General features: G+C 36.3%; 1 protein-coding gene across 4 annotated transcripts in view; it reads left to right on the forward strand.

The window, feature by feature from the left end:
* Positions 1–13465, forward strand: part of CDK1 (cyclin dependent kinase 1) — a 62704-nt gene extending 49239 nt beyond the window's left edge. For all 4 annotated transcript variants that reach the window (XM_070225632.1, XM_014733412.3, XM_001502198.7 and 1 more), the window contains 6 exons: positions 4718–4874; positions 5696–5819; positions 8791–8961; positions 10177–10340; positions 10462–10603; positions 13117–13465. In XM_070225632.1, coding sequence (XP_070081733.1) covers positions 4718–4874; positions 5696–5819; positions 8791–8961; positions 10177–10340; positions 10462–10603; positions 13117–13215 — 857 coding nt within the window. In that variant the 3' untranslated portion in view covers positions 13216–13465. The remainder of the gene's footprint in view (positions 1–4717; positions 4875–5695; positions 5820–8790; positions 8962–10176; positions 10341–10461; positions 10604–13116) is intronic.
* Positions 13466–13947: the final 482 nt, after the last annotated feature.

Consider the following 13947-nt stretch of genomic DNA (forward strand, 5'->3'; position numbering starts at 1 on the left):
TTTTTTTTTTTCCAACAGAATATCTAAGTTTCTATATAGAAGTCTTGATATTAACATTCTAAATTCTCCAGGAACAAATGATACAACTTATACAGAATAATTTGCTGTTAGAGGCCAAGTGTACTCCAAAAACCCTACTTAACAAGAAATACTACTAAAAAGCTAGGGGAGGAATTCTGGAAGGAATTTAGTAACATAGTAATGACAAGTTTGGCTGGTGGTTGGGTGGGGATATATTCTTTTTTTTAACTTACAAATATTTCATTTTTTGAAAAATAAATTTATTACACCCAGTCAACTAACCTAATTTTGCTACTAATTTAAAAATACATTTGATTTGCATGTCTAATGTCTTCTGCTTTGAAGTTTTTCTTAAATGCTCAGAGAATTTAATGTATTGATTTGAGTTTGGAACGAGAAGAGGCATTCTTAAAGTGTAAATGTATTTTTCTTTAAAACGCTGGAACTCCAAATGTATACAGGAGGCTACAGATTGGACTTTTGAGAAAAGTACTTTAATTGCTACTATAAATTTGTTAGTGTCATCAAATCGATTCTGACTCCTAGTAACCCTGTGTACAACGAGCGGAACCCTGCCCGCCTTTATGCGCCATCTTCTCACCTTATGGTGCTACATTAGACACTGCTCTGCTGCTATTTATAGGGTCTTCCTGGTCACTTTTTTCAGAAGTAGGTGGCCAGGTCCTTCTTCCTAGTCTGGTCTTGGTTTGGAAGCTCTGCTGAACCCTCTCCACCATGGTTGACCCTACTGGTATTTGAAATACTGGTGGCATAGCTTTCAGCAACACGCAGCCACCACAGTATGACAATCCACAGACAGTGGTATGGTTCCCTGACTTCAAAACGAACCCCGGCTGTCTCGGTGACAGTGCAGAATCTTGGCCACTAGGACTGGCTGCTACTGCAAATGGAAGCAGTTGAAAGTATAATTTCAAATGTAGTGTATTACATACATAGAGTGGAGTGAGATGATCCCCATTCTTCTCTGTTTCTACCAATGGGACAGCCATAAATCTTTGAACTTCCCTGGATCTCAGTTTCTGTTTCTGTAAATGGGCATAATTGTCCTTACTAAAAGGTTTTATTATACAATGAGATAATGTATGGAAAGCGTTTCTTTGAGTGCTTTAACTCAGAAAACCATCAAATGTTAACTATGTGTTGTTAGTACTATGACCACTGTTTCCACGACTATCAACATTGTAGCCCCCTTGCGAGCCTCATCGAATTCCACTGGACTCTCTAATTTGGATTTCTTTGATGTCCTCGCGTATGCCCTGTTCTTTGACCTCTGGGTCTTTGGCAGTGGCTGTTCTCTCACCCTGGAAGCCACCCTCTATTGGCTCCACTTCTCATCTCCTTGCTGTAGTCCAAGGGCATTTTGTAGTTCCCTTTTCATTATCCTTGATATCCTTTTTCTTTGCTGCATTGTAAGCTCCATGAAGGTTGGGATTTTGTCTTGTTCACAACTGTGTGACCAGTGCTTGGCAATAATGTCCAGCACATAAAAGATACTCAAATTTTTAATGACAGCATTATCTGTTTTATGTGTGTTTTTATGAAATCTGTTGTTTCTTCTTTTTCTGCCTTGTGTTGTCTATTCTGGTGCCTTGCTGTTTTGGATTATGTGCTGGACATTGTTTTTGAAAAAAATAACTTGTAGAAATAATTTAAGGCCTAGAGGATATCTTCTACACACTATTTTCTTTAGCTTCTGCCAGGTACCTGGTCACATTCTAACATTAAAATACTGATTTTAAAAGTTATAGATATTCCCTCAACTTTATTTATTTCTTTATTTATTTTCCCTTTTTCTCCCCAAAGCCCCCCAGTACATAGTTGTATATATTTTAGTTGTGGGTCCTTCTAGTTGTGGTACTTGGGATGCTGCTTCAGCAGGGCCTGATGAGCAGTGCCATGTCTGCGCCCAGGATTCGAACTGCTGAAACCCTGGGCCGCTGAAGTGGAGCACGTGAACTTAACCACTCGGCCACGGGGCCAGCCCCTCCCTCAACTTTCATTTTGAACATTTCCAAAGCTTCAAAGAAGTTGAAAGATTTATACAATGAATTTGTAATACCTTTACTGAGATGTTAGTGTTTTGTTACACTCACTTTATTATCTGAGTGTGTGTGTGTGTATTAGCATTTTGTTTTTCTTTTCGCCCATTTAAAGTAAGTCGTGGAGATGTGCTTCTGAATACTTCAGTCTATACTGTCTTCTGAAGATCTAGCCAAGGTCATGCATTTCATTCGATGGTTAATTTCTCCTTAATCCCTTCTAGTTTAGAATAGTCCCCTTGACATTGACTTTTTGGACAGCCGAATTCATTTCTTAAATACATCCAGACTTTTCTTATTTCAGTTATTACAGAATTGTTCTCTGCTTTCTTCTGAATTACAAAAATCTGAGTGTTGTCACATTAGTGTTTGAATTCCTTCTTATTTTAAGAAAATGTCTTTGGACCATAGAGAGTAGCTATATCCATGATGTGGAACTTGACTTGGCATTTAGTAGGCATTCTATAAACATTTGTTGATTAAAGGTTTTCTGCTTACCATTTAGTTTCTGTAACCTGACCATATCTAACATTTTCATTTTATAATGTTTAGTCCATTTCAGAGCAAATACTATGTGTCTCATAAAGAATTTTTGAGGCTTAACCAGTGGAATCGTTGTGCTTTGTTTAACTAGAGCTCTGTCCCAGGAGTTCAATCAGAAATGATAATGGTTCAAAAAGAGTCAGAGAGGAGAGCCATAGAGCACTTGTAATGTCTAAAATTCAGTTCAATAAATATTGAGTGTTGGCTAAGTGTTAATCAATTGTTTGAGCAAATTTTAGGACCAGATGAGTTTGCACACTTGGAGAGGTAAGATACCAGAAAAAAAAAAATTAGCTCTGAATGAGGCTGCCCTGTGGCCCAATGATTAAAGTTTCACGTGCTCTGTATCAGCAGCCTGGGTTTGCTGGTTCACATCCTGGGCATGGAGCTACTTGGCTCATCAGCCATGCTGTGGAGGCATCCCACATACAAAGTAGAGGAAGATTGGCAGAGATGTTAGCTCAGGGTGAATCTTCCTCACACACACACAAATTCTAAATTTACTATTAACTGCTTATTTGATTATATCATGCAAATATCTAATCTTCCTGAGTCTGCTTTAATCGTGTGCCAGATGACTGTGCTACTGACTTACCTATTTTGTGTTTAACGCAAGTATAGTTTACATCTGAAAAGTGTACAGATTTTAGGTGTACAGAAGATTACCTACTTTTAAGGATGGTTGTGAAGATTAAATAAAATCAGTTCTCCTTTAATCTGGAATAATTTTGGTTATCCAAAAGTCACAGCCAATCCAAATTTAATCAATATAAAGTGGATTTTATGTCAAATTATGTCTTTAAAATGACACTAGTGTTTAGGAAGACATAGACGGTTGTATAGAATTTCTCTTTAAAAAAAATTAGAACAAAGTTTATATAACATCAGTTTGCCACTAACCAAACCGTCCTTAATCTAATTAAGCCAGTAGATGATCTGTTACTGGTTCTTAGCCTTTTTTTTTTGAAGTATTGCTACCTTTAGAGAAACTGATAAAATCTATGAAACTTCTCTCTAGAAAAATGCACTCTCATCACTTTTGAAGTCATACTGGTGTCATAGAAAGATATCAAAGCTATTCAGCAAAATTTTACGTTTGGTTAAGGAGTTCAAGACCTCCCCAAATTGTCTAATCCCAGTTTAAAAAGCATTTATCTAGGGGATTAAGTGTATCATGTATATGAACTTGTTTTAGCTAACTAGGCCATCTCCCTTACTATTGTCATTTCCATTCCCTGTATCCACCCCTGCAAGATCTCCTATATTGACCCTGTTGCTTGTTCTCTGAAGCCTGTATCTCAGAATCAGTGTTCTCATCAATTTCTGAATAGGTGTGAGGCTTTCCTACTATAGAGTAGATAATGTGAACTTTAATAGATTTCATTTTTTTGCTGAGGAAGATTTGCCCTGAGTTAACATCTGTTGCCTAATCTTCTGCTACTTTGTATGTGAGCCGCCACCACAGCATGGGCACTGATGAGCGGTGTAGGTCCACACCCTGGAACTGAACCCTGGCTGCCAAAGTGGAGCATGCCGAACTTAACCACTAGGCCACTGGTGCTGGCCCAGAACTTTAATAGATTTAATATATGTCTAATAAAATATTTTATCTCCATTTTCTGGATGAGGATTGTTGACTATGTATTTGAAATGCCATAAAACATTCTTATAAAAAATTTTCTGAAGGTGTCACAGTGACACCTTTTAGTAATGTTTCCTGAGCCCAAATCTTTTCACTGTACTTTATGCCTGCCTTATTATTGGGTAGGATATTTGAGAGGAGATAAATTCCAATTTGCAAAGGATCCATTGTCTTTAAAAAATGTGCTGGGAAATTAGTGGTAATTTAAGTGTTGGGGAAACCTGTGATGACTACATAAATTTTATTTCTAAACTACAGACTCAATAGGTTGTAGCTACGTTCAATGTCTTTGTGGAAGTGATGATGTAGTAAATACAAGTGAGATACTTCCTATCTGGCCACAGCAGACGTTTCTATCATGTGACACTTTATGGGATTCAGTCATTTTTTTAAATCTTGTTTTAGTTTGTGGAGGGTGTCACATGGCAGACATTTACTTTGTCTATTTCAGGTACCTATGGAGTTGTGTATAAGGGTAGACACAAAACTACAGGTCAAGTGGTAGCCATGAAGAAAATCAGACTAGAAAGTGAAGAGGAAGGGGTTCCTAGTACTGCAATTCGGGAAATTTCTTTATTAAAAGAACTGCGTCATCCAAATATAGTCAGGTATGACCATTTTTCCTCATACTATTTCACATGTGAATTTCAATGTGGAAATTTTTACATTTGGTTAATTTCTGGTCTAACTTTCCTGAGCCGAATACAGTTCTACTGTTTTTGTTAATTGATAATGCTGGGCATAGGAAAAGTAGGCTGTTAAAGCAGGAACAGGTAGAGGATCTTGGTGATTATGATTAGGGGTTGGAAAATCAAGGCAAACTGGCCAAGGGAGAAAAGGAGGACCTTTTCACAGAGCTTTGTCACCTCCGACTCTGGGAGCTCTGGTCCTTAAAGACTCCTTAATCAGTCCTAAGACAGGTAGCTAGGGTAGATGAAAAAGTCTTGTCTTTCTTTTTAAGTGTTTGGACTGATGTTTTGGGGGGTTATTTTCCTAACATTTCAAGTTAGGATTTAATTGTATTTTTCTGAGGCTGGAGATAGCAACTGTTAAGATCAGATACTACTTTAAAATTTATTTCTATAATTTACCTCCATGGCAAGACAAGATCTGTGCAACAAGCAGTCAATCTAGAAATGCTCTTTTGGAATACAAGTGGTTTGACAGTTAGCACCTTCTGTATAATATGACTTAATTTTCATTTGCTGCCCTGAGATTCCTTTCTCAAATTCTAGTTTAGTACTAGGATTTTCACTACTAGGGAAGCTATCATCTGTTTTTTCCCAAAACAGTATGTATTTGTTATCAGAAAATTTCTTACAGCCCCACTGTGATAGCCACTGTGAAATTTATGGGAGTAGTTTTATTTGTGAGAGGTCAAAAGCGTTTGTTAGATTTTTCTTTTTCATATAATTCTTTTATTCTTCAGTCTTCAAGATGTGCTTATGCAGGATTCCAGGTTATATCTCATCTTTGAGTTCCTTTCCATGGATCTCAAGAAATACCTGGATTCTATTCCTCCTGGGCAGTTCATGGATTCTTCACTTGTTAAGGTAAGACACTTACGTAACTTTATTAGTATTTATCCACTGTGAATGTAAAGGGTCTACTCTATAGAAGTCCCTATCTTTTCTGGGAATATGCTTGGAAAAAGTATTAGAAAGTAGAATGAGGAAGAAAAGAATGTTTCATTTTCCTCTCACATAGTCTATCGATGAGATTGTTAACAGTTACCCATTTTATGGCTAGATAACACTTCTAGTTGTAAAGTGAAGAGTTGTGCCTGAGATAACGTGAAAGTAGTTAGTATGCATTAATATTGTTGGAAAGTAGGGTATTCTGGTCTTTATTGGCAGGCAGATGTGTGAAACAGTAACGAAAGCCTGGGGCAGGGTGGTAGTAGCAAGTGGTTTTATTTTATTCTGGTTTTGAATCTATTTTAGTTAATTTATTGTAGGCGTTTGTCATACCTCAGTTAAATTATAAATGTATAATTTTTTAAAAAGTACTGAAGTATATAAAGTAAAAGTGTCTTATCCTTACACCAACTCTACCAAACCACTCCTCAGAGGTAGCTGTTGTTAGTTTCATTAGTAATCTTAGAGATGCTTATACTTATATGTCAATGTTGTATGTGTATACACATAGACTGCTTTACAAAAATGGGATTATTTATGTACATAATATGACATATATAATATATATGTGTGTTATTTTTCCCTTTTTTGGGTAAAACATTATTTGACATATGGGTCTGCTTGTCTCTAAATTTTTTTCTTCTTTTTTGCTGTGAGGAATGAGGAAGATTGTCCCTGACCTAACATCTGTGCCAGTCTTCTTCTGTTTTGTATGTGGGTTGCTGCCACAGCATGGCTGTGGACAAGTGTAGGTCTGCACCTGGGAACCAAACCCAGCCCGCCAAGGCAGAGTGCACCAAACTTAACCATTAGGCCACAGGGCCAGCCCCTCTAAATTTTTGATGTAATTGTTTAAACCAGTTTCATACTGATGGACATTGAAGTTGTTTTTCAGCTTGGTGATTCATGCTCTTATGAACAATGCTGCAGTGACTATCCTTATATGTATTTATCTTCATATGCAACTTTATAGGATAAGTTTTTATTTCATTTCATTTCAATTTATTTATTTTATTGTGGTAACGTTGGTTTATAACATTGAAATTTTGGGTATACATCATTATATTTAGATTTCTGTATGGATTACATTATGTTCACCACCCAAAGACTACCATCCATCACCACACATGTGAGCCTAATCACCCCTTTCACCCTCCTCCCTTCTCCCTTCCCCTCTGGTAACCACTAATCCAATCTCTGTCTCGATGTGTTTGTTGTTTTTATCTCCCATTTGTGAGTGAGATCATATGGTATTTGACTTTCTCCCTAAACTTATTTTGCTTAGCATAATACCCTCAAGGTCCCTTATAGGATAAATTCTTACAGCTGGAATTGATAGGTTAAAGATGTTGATTTACGTTTACAATATTGATAGATAGTGCCAGTTGCGCTCTGAAAAATTGTAGCAATTTACTCTTAAACATTGTGGTATGCAGCAGTTAATTTTAGTACATCACTGCCAAAACTTGGTTTTATCAGTCCTTAATATTAACATAATTTAATACAATAATGATTTAATTAACATAATTTAACATGGAGGTGGAAAAGACGCATTATTATCATTTTGCATTTTATTGAACATGTTTTCATTTTTAGCCATTTCTAAACAGCCTAAACATATTCTTCACTGATATTTCTGTTAGAATGTTGTCTTTTTTCCCACTGATTTCTAATATTCTCTTACTGGTAACTTATTGATAATATTCATTATTCTTTCTCTTTTGACTTGTTGATGGTGTATACCATGAATGATTTTTATAATGTATTTAACAATCTTGTATATGACTTTTACACTTTTAGCTTTTATGTCTTATTTGTGTCTTCTTATGTCTTCAAAGATCATATATATATATTAGAACAACACACGACAATATTTTTCTAGTAGTTTACTGTCCGCTGGCGCCCCCTCCGCCCCCCCCCCCCCCCCCCGCGTTGTTTGTCTTAAATTCTGCATGGAGCAAAGGTTTATTTTGGTGTAAGAACTGGGGTTCTTAATTTTTTTCCAGATGGCTAGTCATTTCCAACCAGTTGATTTTTTTTTTTTTAAAGATTGGCACGTGGGCTAACAACTGTTGCCAATCTTCCTTTTTTTTTTTCTGCTTCATCTCCCCAACACCCCCCCCCCCCCCCGTACACAGTTGTATGTCTTAGTTGCAGGTCCTTCTAGTTGTGGGTTGTTGTGGGACGCCGCCTCAATGTGGCCTGATGAGCGGTGCCATGTCCGCGCCCAGGATCCGAACCCTGGGCCGCCGCAGCGGAGCAGGCGAACTTAACCACTCGGCCATGGAGCCAGCCCCCAACCCGTTGATTTTATGTATTATTTTATAATATTGAACTTTATAAGTCAATACTGTTACTATATATACTTTATATTTCTGTAATATCCATGTTGCTTCAAATGTCAGTTACATTGTCTTGGCAACAAATGTGAGACACTTTTCTCTGAACTACTGAACAACACTTTATGATAATTGTATCTATCTAAATATATAATCATAATATCCTCTTTGTCATTTCTTTTGAAATCTGTTAGAGTTGCTATAAGTATATTGAACAAAAGTTTAAGAAACTTTCTATACAGAAAACTAACTTATGACTTAAGAATTAGGGACCAAAAATAAGTAAAAGAAGACTAAAATGAGTTCATATGGATATAGATGTGTTCATAAGATCTTTGTCTTAGGTATACAAACATGTTATTGTATATTAATGGGCTTTCTACCTCCAAATGCTTCTTGTTATTCTCAAATAGCCTGAAAGCTTTTTTGGTAGTTAAATTATTTTCCTGCATTATAATTACTTACATCTTTGGAACAAACCCACAAAGAGTACTTAAAAATTATTATTTGGTATGGTTAACTTTCTAACTTATATTTCTTTCTCCCAGAGTTATTTGTACCAAATCCTACAAGGGATTGTGTTTTGTCACTCTAGAAGAGTTCTACACAGAGACTTAAAACCTCAGAATCTATTGATTGATGACAAAGGAACAATTAAACTGGCTGATTTTGGCCTTGCCAGAGCTTTTGGAATACCTATTAGAGTATATACACATGAGGTATGTAGAATAGTGTTTTTTGGTGCTTTTAAGTATGTGAGATTGCTGGATTGTTTTCTATATTTGTTCCTTAAGTCTAGAAACAAATACTTAATAAAAAAGATCTATACTTTGTGCCTCTCACCTTCAAACTCACCCTTCATTGCATGCTGTGTGAAAATGTAACTGGAATCTTTAAATATTTTTCCTTTGTCAGCTGGTGTGATGTTAAGCTTTGTCAGTAGAGGGTGCTGGGGAGGCATTGCAGGAGGAAGGGATTTTTCTTGGTATAGTATCTAGTTATTTCTTACTAGTCAGTCTCTCATTTTTCCAGTCTCCTGTTACAGTTTAAAATCCTTTATAGTAGACTTTCCCCCTTCACATCACTATATGGTTTCTGTCTCCTGATTGGATTCTCTGATACACAATCAAATTGGCTATAAGACAAGTTCTGTTTCTTAGTGGGGACTGTTTCAGATATATTTAGAAGCTACTAAATATAATCAAGTTTTGTCTGTTACATCGATGACTTGGCATTTCATTTCTTATTTCTAGAGGGAAAGAGAATGTTGAATTGTATAGTAAAGGATTATTGGAAAACAGTGTCTTCTGTGGAGTTGTCTACCCTTGAGCCCAAAGACCATCTCCAGATCAAAACTTATAACAGGTCTCATCTGGTTAGATGTCTTGGCTTTTTATCATTTTCCCCATGGCTGTGTAAATAAAGATTATTTGGTTCCTATTGGCTTAAACACTATTGACCTCATTAACAAGTTAGAGGTGATATTTTTGCCATTGTGGTAAATTATATGTATTAAAATAGATTAGTTCTTGACCACTAATAAAGTGTTGATCATTCATGTTTTTAGCATGGAAGCAGTCCGTGTACTTTGTACAGTGTCACCCCAAAATCCATTATGAATGGACTTTTTTTTTCTTTTGGAAAAGTGAAGACTATCTTTACTATTTTGATCCTTGCACTTTAATTATTTGAAAAGCAAGGAAAGGCTTGGTATGCTTTTGCATATCTGGTCCCCCACTCCAATGAATTGAACTTAGAAGTGAAATATTTATCTTCCATATAGTATTTCATGTATAGTTAATTGACTTTTAAACAATATTATCAGAGGCAATCATGCAGCCTTCTAACGGACAGTCCTAGTGAAATATAAATGTTTACTTTTAGGTAATTTAATGCACCACATTTATTCAGTGTAAAAATTTGCTTTGTAACAGGTAGTAACACTCTGGTATAGATCTCCAGAAGTATTGCTGGGGTCGGCTCGCTACTCGACTCCGGTTGACATTTGGAGTATAGGTACCATATTTGCAGAATTAGCAACTAAGAAACCACTTTTCCATGGAGACTCAGAAATCGATCAACTCTTCAGAATTTTCAGGTATTTTTATTTTATGCTTAAGCTATTAAGAACTTTTAAGCTAAATAATAATAAAGGCAACATGTATTTAACAAGATTGTATTTATGCTTTAATAATTTTTGTTTTGCTGTGACTTTTTAGAGCTTTGGGCACCCCCAATAATGAAGTGTGGCCAGAAGTGGAATCTTTACAGGACTATAAGAATACGTTTCCCAAGTGGAAACCAGGAAGCCTCGCATCCCATGTCAAAAACTTGGATGAAAATGGTTTGGATCTGCTCTCGGTAAGGAGTGCTGTTTATATTGACTTTAACATTATTGATAATTCTTAATGTACTCAATCCTTTCTTTTACCTGGGAAATAGGAAGAAAACCAGCATACTGAGCTCGGCACATAATTATCATGTCTTCTATGTTTATCGTGTTACTAGCTCTATTTTAGATACCAAGAAACACTCGTGGTTTTGAGTAGAAGAGTTAGCATTAGTTGGTTTTTTGTTTGTTTTTCAATCTGATTGGTAGCTGTAGATACTCTGAAGGAGAGGCCAGGGTTAATACAGCTTTGTTTTTTTTTAAAGATTTGACTTTTCCTTTTTCTCCCCAAAGCCCCGCCACTACATAGTTGTATATAGTTGTGGGTCCTTTTAGTTGTGCTATGTGGGATGCCACCTCAGCATGGCCTGATGAGCGGTGCCATGTCTGCGCCCAGGATCCCAACTGGTGAAACCCTGGGCCGCCGGAGCAGAGCACGCGAACTTAACCACTGGCCAGAGGGCCGGCCCCCACCTTTATTGTTTTTACCTGGCTGATTTCTAGTAGCCTTCCTTTCCAGTTTTTTTGTCTTGGTATTTACTACTTCTTACTTTATCCTAAACCTAGGTGATTTCCTTATTGCTTGATACTGTTAGTTAAAATCCTTTCGCTGTGTGAACTCCCATTTCTCACTTCCTGCTTTGCTTCCTCGTCAGAAGTTAGGAGGAGGACTAACATAGGTTTAAAACATTTTCCCTCTGTATTACGGTGCCATCTCCAGCTAACAATTGTTTTCTTTAAAAACAAGCCAAAAATATTTGTCATGATAAAAATTAAATTTCTAGGCCTGCTTCGGGAAACTTGCTTTAAAATAGTATTTAAATATGGAGCTTTCAGAAGGCACTAATTTTTATGAATCTCAGGTAGTGTGATTAAGAAAAAAATAACATTTTTACAGATAACTAAACAAAAAAAAATCTGCTATATCATCATATACATCTCTAATTGATCTTTAGGCCTTTTTCGCAATTTATAAAACATGCCACCAAATTCAGTTCAGATTTCCCAGTTGCTTACTGGGGAGTCCAAAGTCCTTTACCGGCCATTAAGATATTTTATACATCAATATTGTTGATTTGGCTTAAAGGAAAGGCCTTCTGTATTCTGAGCCCAGTCTGTCTTTTTAACTTGTAGTTCTTGAACACAAAGAATTTCTCTTCAGTTAACAAAACAAAAATGTCTAATACTGTATGTAAATCATGGTGCCTTAGTCCAGCCAGTGTTGGATACTTCCTGGACTAGATCGTTCTTTGTTGCTGGGGGCTGTCCTGTACCTTGTAAGGTATTTAACAGCATCCCACTGCTCTGCCCTACAGATGCCAGGAGCACAACCCTCCCGGTTGTGACAACCCAAAATGTCTCCAGATGTTGCCAAATGTCCCCTGAGGGGCAAAGTCTCACCCAGTTGAGAACAACTGCTATAAATCATAAATCAGACTTGGTTTCAAATTTCAGCTTTGTCACTCCTTAGCTCTATGAACTCGGGCAAGTTACTTAACCTCTTTGAGGGTCAACATCCTCTTTCGTAAAGTGGGACTAATGCCGACCTTTTGTTGTGAGGACGAAGTAGCATGATAATACGCAAAGCACTGAATATGGTGCTGGATACGTGATAAGTGTTTGGATGGTAACTAGGTAGTGAAGTATCTCTAGTCTGCTTATTGATTTGGTTTTAAGATTAATATTAAATATTAATTTTAATTAACATTAAGATCAATGTTAAACTTTATTCAGCTTTTTCTGGTGACGTGTAAGTTAGCTTTAATACTAGATCGTCTGACCATAGTGCATATAGTGACTCATTTTAACTATGTTTATAACACGTTATGCGCCAGTTTTGTTTTTATTTGGAACTTGCTGGAAGCTACGTTAGAAACCACCGTAGTTAATTGCCACCATTTCAAGAATGTAAATAACTCAGATGGCCATTTAAGTTTCGAAGTAAATATAGTTAACCAGATATCTTTCTTAAATTTATGTCTTGGTTTTTAAAGCTATCTCTGAATACTTGTGTCTTAAGCCATAGTTTATAGCAGAAAGAGGTTATCAAGGTATCTGTGATTGAAGGAACAGGTTATTCTGGAGCTAGAGCGTGAAGTGTGGAAGGTGAGACATTGATGTGGTTTGGTATTGGACTAATGAAAATGTTCATTTAGTAGTTTTTCATTAAAATTATTACCTTATGGGGGCCTGCCCCATGGCCTAGTGTTTAGTTCAGAGTGCCCCACTTTGGCGGTCTGGGTTAGATTCGTGGGTGTGGCCCACACCACTCAGCAGCAGCCATGCTGTGACGGTGACTACATACAAAATACAAGATTGGCACAGATGTTAGCTCAGGGTGGATCTTCCTCAGCAATAAATAAATAAATAGAAATTACCTATGGCGTATTGGTAGAAAAGTTTTAAGGCTTTTTGCGTATTATTTTTAATGGTTCGTTTCTTAAATAAGTAAAAACTTTTCTTTCTATCTTTTTTCCCTCTACAGAAAATGTTAGTCTATGATCCTGCCAAACGAATTTCTGGCAAAATGGCACTGAATCATCCATATTTTAATGATTTGGACAATCAGATTAAGAAGATGTAGGCTTCTAACAGTTTCCACATGTTGTATCAAGAACAGATAGTTATATTTTTACTGTTAACGCTGTTCATTTTTGTCTTGTGTTTTTCTTTTCTTTGTTGTAAAGCTTAAGCTGTACTTCATCTTCTGTTTTCAAAAGTGTAACTTAAAAATGTAAATATTGTTCTATATGAATTTAAATATAATAATTCTGTATATGTTTGTAGATCTCACTGTAACAACTATTTGTTACTATAATAAAACTATAAATCTAGTATTGATGTCAGGAATTGCAAAAAATTTGCGTTAGCTTAAGTTATCTCACACCTTTCTGCAGTCCAGTTTTCCTGTATTGGAACTACTAAAATTTGGGAAATTGTGCTATGTTCATAGTTCATCATACTTTGAAGTATTTTTATGCTCTAAATGTTTCAATTTTCTTGTCAGTTTCTTGCCGTATGGTAACTATACAGCCTGCCTAAATATTATTTTTCTATTGGCATTTCAATTTGTGACCTAAATGTTTAAGCATTCAGAATGAGGAAACTCTCTAAATTTGGGAAATGATACTAAATTTATAGAGGTTTTCAGTAACTTATAAAACTAACATTAGAGTGTGCCAAAGTTTGCTAAGTTTTACAGTCAAAGATCAAGGGCTGTCCACAGCAGGGGAGAACAGTTTAGAAAATTTATGAACTATCCTATTTTTAGGTAGATTACAAAAACTGTTTCTCTAAGTGAATTCTTATGCCTTGG

Source organism: Equus caballus, chromosome 1 (genome assembly GCF_041296265.1).
Source record: "Equus caballus isolate H_3958 breed thoroughbred chromosome 1, TB-T2T, whole genome shotgun sequence".
Lineage (NCBI taxonomy): Eukaryota > Metazoa > Chordata > Mammalia > Perissodactyla > Equidae > Equus > Equus caballus.